This window comes from Chenopodium quinoa, unplaced genomic scaffold (assembly GCF_001683475.1).
Source record: "Chenopodium quinoa cultivar QQ74 unplaced genomic scaffold, ASM168347v1, whole genome shotgun sequence".
NCBI classification, from domain to species: domain Eukaryota; kingdom Viridiplantae; phylum Streptophyta; class Magnoliopsida; order Caryophyllales; family Amaranthaceae; genus Chenopodium; species Chenopodium quinoa.
Window position 1 is genome coordinate 377302 of NW_018743014.1, and position 5434 is coordinate 382735.

General features: G+C 32.3%; 1 protein-coding gene across 1 annotated transcript; it reads left to right on the forward strand.

Moving 5' to 3' along the window:
• Nucleotides 1–3737: 3737 nt before the first annotated feature.
• LOC110729835 (aquaporin TIP2-1-like) lies at nucleotides 3738–5434 on the forward strand. Its single transcript, XM_021909616.1, has 3 exons — nucleotides 3738–3947; nucleotides 4242–4492; nucleotides 4831–5434. The coding sequence occupies exons 1-3, from the start codon at nucleotides 3824–3826 to the stop codon at nucleotides 5197–5199; spliced, it is 744 nt and encodes a 247-aa protein (XP_021765308.1). The 5' UTR covers nucleotides 3738–3823; the 3' UTR covers nucleotides 5200–5434.

Sequence of the window (5434 nt, forward strand, 5' to 3'; positions counted from 1 at the left end):
GTCATTATTTATGTATAGTTCCCTGCTAACAACTTATTTCATCAAAAAAAATTTGCACCAATGCTGAAGCACACTAATACAATCTATCTAACTTTTGCACCAATACAATCTAGCAAAACTTGGTCTTGTGGTAACTGATAAGGTTTGTATTTATCAAATCTCACTAGAGGCACATTTGAGATGGGCTTCCCCCAATCTCAAATGGCCTATCCTACAAATTCAAATCTAGTGGACTTATGAGAGGTTCCGACTTAGTAGAACCCTTCTGCTTACCTACCCACCAAAAAAAAATCTATCATACTTTTGCTATAATAAATAAAAGGAACACTTTTTATTAAGAAGTTCGTCATTGATTCATTTTTTTTGGGGGGGAGGGGGGTGTGGCGGGGGGAGAGTAGCTAAAGATGGAAAATGACAATAACGTAATTCGATATTTTATTTCAATCGGGTCTGATCGATCTAAATTGAGTCTAATTGAGTTTGGACTGCTAGTTCGAGTTTAAGTCATGACACTTCATTGTGTCCATGCATCGAGTACTGAATCAAGTCATTTTCAGTTTAGATCGAATCTAATCGTGACTGGTGAGTTTTAAACACCCTTATTTCTGTCTGAGTTCTTAAAACTTGTACTAGTATTCTACTATCAATCTATCATTATTGTTTTAATTATTCTCCCTAAGAAGACTACAAGAGTAACAACCTCAAATAGGATGATAATTTGAGGACGGACGAAATAGCATATAGCATATTCATTATTCAATAACTTTTCATACTCCGTATGCTATAGAATTGTACACTAGATCATATAACATCAAAACGCATCAATTTAATTAGCTTATTTTAATATGAACGAAACTCTACTTAGCTAAAAAGGGTAAAAACTTACTTCTTTGACATTGTACTAGTACAGCTCTACCACAACGTACATCTCTAAAATAACAAAAAATTACATATTTTATATGGAGGATAAGTTAAATATTAATTAAAATTAGATGCTGATCAGTTGGTGCTAATAAATTAAGTTATCTTTAACTAATCCGTTAATGTAAATTATTTACACAATTAAACTAAAGACATAACAAGTCTACCATCACTTGATCCCATAAGACAACTATGTACAATTGTCCCCACCTTTTATGGAAAGAACATGCATTTATGTTTAATAATTAGCAATTCAATCTAATCCAAAACATAATCAAACGAACAATCCTAGAGCTACTATTAATCCTCATATGTTTTTCGCACAGTAATTCTTGTATCAGAAGGTCTAATTCAATTTTTTGCCATATGAATTTATTTGACATTTTTTTATTTTTTATTTTTTTATTGCTTTTTATATAACTAATTGACGGTGTAACAATCAGACCTGTCTTTCCTTAAAATTGATATCTTTAACTTTAAAAAATACCCTTTGAATATACGTATATCTTATCGTTCTTTTTTCTTAGTTTAAGTATCACCTGTAATTGTTTGTCACATTAAATGAATAGTTCGCCAATGAATACAATAAGCATATTCCTAATCAAAAATTCAAAACATCCCTCTATAACTTTTTTTATTAGTACATCCCTCTATAACTTTAACTCTGAATGATTACAACACCAAACAAACAAATGAAAGTGGACCTACCAAAAAAAAAGAGGTCATCGAGATTCCACACTCATCTAGCTAATCCCCTACCTTACACCCCCCACGTTAGCATTCTCTAATTAATTAAACCTTAACAACAATAATAATCCCAATAACATACATAATTAATTTTAATGGTGGCTTAATTGTAGCCTCCAAATCAATAACATCCACATATAAATTTCCCTTAATTTGAAGGGTGTAGACAATATAGTATCCTCAACTTTATATTTATGATTATGGACGGTGCATTATGTGGCCTTAAATGGGTTACCATAACATCATGCGCTCTATATTTATGACTTTACTATAATGTCTTTCACACAAAATTAAAAAGGTATAGATCATGTAGGGCACCCCCACAATCTAAATTTGCTATTGTATCGGTTTTACCTTTAAGTCATGAGTTTAATCCCTATTACCTACGGTTTTTGAACAAGAGGATTTTCCTACTTTCTATACTCTAAAACCTAATTTATACGAATAGGTTAACCTGTGAGAGATTCTAATTTAGCAAACGACCCAAAAAAAAAAAATCTACCGCTTAGGGTCACTGTATGTCTGGATGTTCCTCAGAGAACGGTTTGTCACATGCTAGAAAAAAAATCATTCATGAGATATAAGATGAATAAGATAAGCTACTTCGAGACATTTCCACCACTAAAGCAATTGGGTGACAGGTTGGAATTGCCAGGGAAAAGTTGTGATTGGTTCTTTCAAACAAGATTTGTATCTTTGATTCATATATTCTTCATCTTTAATCTTTATCCATACACCGCATATATACATATACACGACCATATATTAATGGCTTATATACATTAAACGGATTCATATTTGCATGGACCATACATGTGATGTGAGAGTCATACTCATACTGCCATATATGGATTACCTATCTATCTATATAGGGTGGCGGATTCAGAAAAAATGTATAATGACGGCTTATGAAATGTTTTGTCAAAGAAATTTAATAATCACTAAGGGTTCAAGTGACCCCATTCTATACTAGATCCATGCATGCATGTGATTATGAAAAATGTTTGCTACTAATATAATTGCCAAAGTTCGTTGGATCAATTATCGTTTTTCCATTGAATTTGAATTAATGAATACTTGAGTTCAAACATTAGCTTAAGAAGGCCATTTTCCAATAATATATAAACCCTTTAGTAAGAAGTTTATCTCTTGCAATATGAATTGTAGCAAACATAATCATAAAGTACTAAAAAGTAATCAAAAGTTATCATCATCATATGCAATAATTTGGTGTATTTTGCAATATAGTTTTGTCTTGTTTATCCAATAAAAAAATGGCTAGCTACTGCATATTACTATCATAAATCCTCGTTAACTTGTTTCACAAAGTTCTTCCACTTATTGTAAATCCACAAACCAGTTATCATAAATAAAGTAATATAAAGTGGAAAATTCTTTATTTATAGAACAAAGGGTATACATGATCATCATAGTAAATAATGTCAGATGTATATATAACAAGTAAATTTACATACAATTATGTTATGTACACCCATATCAATTTGCTAGTCATTTTACGTGTCATATATAAATTATTATTTTATCAAGTCATGAAAGTATATAGCAAACGAAATCAATACAAGTATCATAGTTATTTATTACAAAGTGTATCATAATCCTTAACCATGAGAGTCGAATGACTATTAAGTTCGTATCAAAGGTTTATATTTTGTCACATATCAAGCTCATGTTATAATTCCTAATTTTGTCAATTGTTTCTCCAAGTTTGTCTTTTTTGCTAAAATTGTGCAACAAAAGCTAAAATTTGGAGAATGGTTTTTTTTTTTTAGTTAACTCCTAATAATGAAGTGATAAATATGTTCAAGACTTCTTGGTACTTCTTCTAGGACTTTCTATATTTCCTAGTAGGAATCTTTTTTCTACACATTATTGAATTGGCATAAATGACCTTACATACAAGTATACCCAAAAAGAGGGACATTATTTTTATTTTTTTTAAAAGAAAAAAAAAATCACTCTCATGATAAAGGTATACAATAAAAAAAGAATAATAATAATTATTATGAGTATAATATTACACCATACTTTCTATATAAAGGAGTGATGTGGAAAGGCAATTACACAATCTTGAAATCCAATTTCTCATCTTCTCTCTTTATTTCTTTCTTTAGTTTAATTAAGCTAATTAAGAGTCATGGCAATTGCTTTTGGAAGATTTGATGATTCTTTCAGTTGGGCCTCTATTAAGGCTTACATTGCTGAGTTTATCTCTACTTTGCTCTTTGTTTTTGCTGGAGTTGGATCTTGCATTGCTTTCAGTTAGTACTCTTTCCATTAACTACTTGAATTTTGCTACATTTTGCTCATCTTAATCACATACTCCTATTATAGTAACACGTATTATGTAGCTAGCGCACAAAATAGTAGGCATGCCATTACTTCCCAATCATTGTGTTCTATTTTCTAGACAACATGACCTAAGTCTTATGTATCGTCTATCAAATACATCATTATCTTTCGTGACTCCATGTAGACTGAAAACAAAAATCGATTGATTCATAGAATTGAGTGACTATATTTATTAATCTTGACTTTGTATTTTGTTATTTCAGGCAAGTTGACAGAAGATGCAGCCCTAAGCCCAGCAGGGTTAGTAGCAGTAGCAGTGTGCCATGCATTTGCCCTATTTGTTGCAGTTGCAGTTGGTGCTAACATCTCTGGTGGACATGTCAACCCCGCCGTCACCTTCGGATTGGCCCTCGGTGGTCAGATCACCATCCTTACCGGTATCTTCTACTGGATTGCCCAGTGTGCTGGTTCCGTTGCTGCTTGTTTCCTCCTTAAGGCCTCCACTGGTGGCTTGGTTAGTACTTTTATCTCTTTGTCAATCATTATTTCTCGTCCTGAGTACTGCTACAGTATTAGATTCGTCTCAATATATACTAACTTTTAATATATACTCAATTAATGATTAAAGTTTTCTATTAACAAACGTGAAAAAAAAGATGTAAATTGTTACCGTCATTATGAAACAGAGGTAATATATTGAAAACTGTGCCGACCAATGTGACAATATGATCTTGTTTTTGAAATCTGTGCTAACTAAGAATAGAAATATGGTTTATATGATGAGATACAGATTAATTTTTACATATTATAACATGGAAAGTTAACTAATAAATTGTTATTTTGTTCCTGCAGACAACTCCAATCCACAGTGTAGCAGCAGGAGTAGGATCAATTGAAGCAGTAGTAATGGAAATTATTATAACATTTGCATTGGTATACACTGTCTATGCAACAGCAGTTGACCCTAAGAAGGGTTCCATTGGTACCATTGCACCTATTGCTATTGGATTCATTGTTGGTGCCAATATCCTCGCCGCCGGTCCATTCTCTGGTGGATCAATGAACCCGGCTCGCTCTTTCGGTCCCGCTGTCGCCAGTGTTGACTTCCAGGACCACTGGGTCTACTGGGTTGGACCCCTTGTTGGTGGTGGTTTGGCTGGTCTTATCTATGGTAATGTGTTCATGGGTGAGGAACATGCCCCTCTTACCAATGAATACTAAGTTTGAGTTTTTCTTTTAAATAATTTATTTGTGTGTTTTTTTTGGAATTAATCCAATTTGTTATTGGGATATTAAGGGTGGAAATTGCAAGAATTTGTTTGCTGTAATTGCCTTGTTTATTCCCATTTTTTAAAATCTTGATTTGGTAGTTTGTTTGGTTTGTTCTTGTAAATCCGATGTTCTAATCAATTCAAGTTTTGCATTTTGCGGAATATAAATCTTCTTTTATTTTTTA

What these genes read in the sequence shown, in the direction of transcription:
- LOC110729835 (XM_021909616.1), top strand. Translation starts at nt 3,824, where the DNA reads ATGGCAATTGCTTTTGGAAGATTTGATGATTCTTTCAGTTGGGCCTCT. An exon ending in TGGATCTTGCATTGCTTTCA is followed by an intron (nt 3,948 to 4,241) that starts GTTAGTACTCTT and finishes TTGTTATTTCAG; the next exon opens with GCAAGTTGACAGAAGATGCA. An exon ending in AGGCCTCCACTGGTGGCTTG is followed by an intron (nt 4,493 to 4,830) that starts GTTAGTACTTTT and finishes TTGTTCCTGCAG; the next exon opens with ACAACTCCAATCCACAGTGT.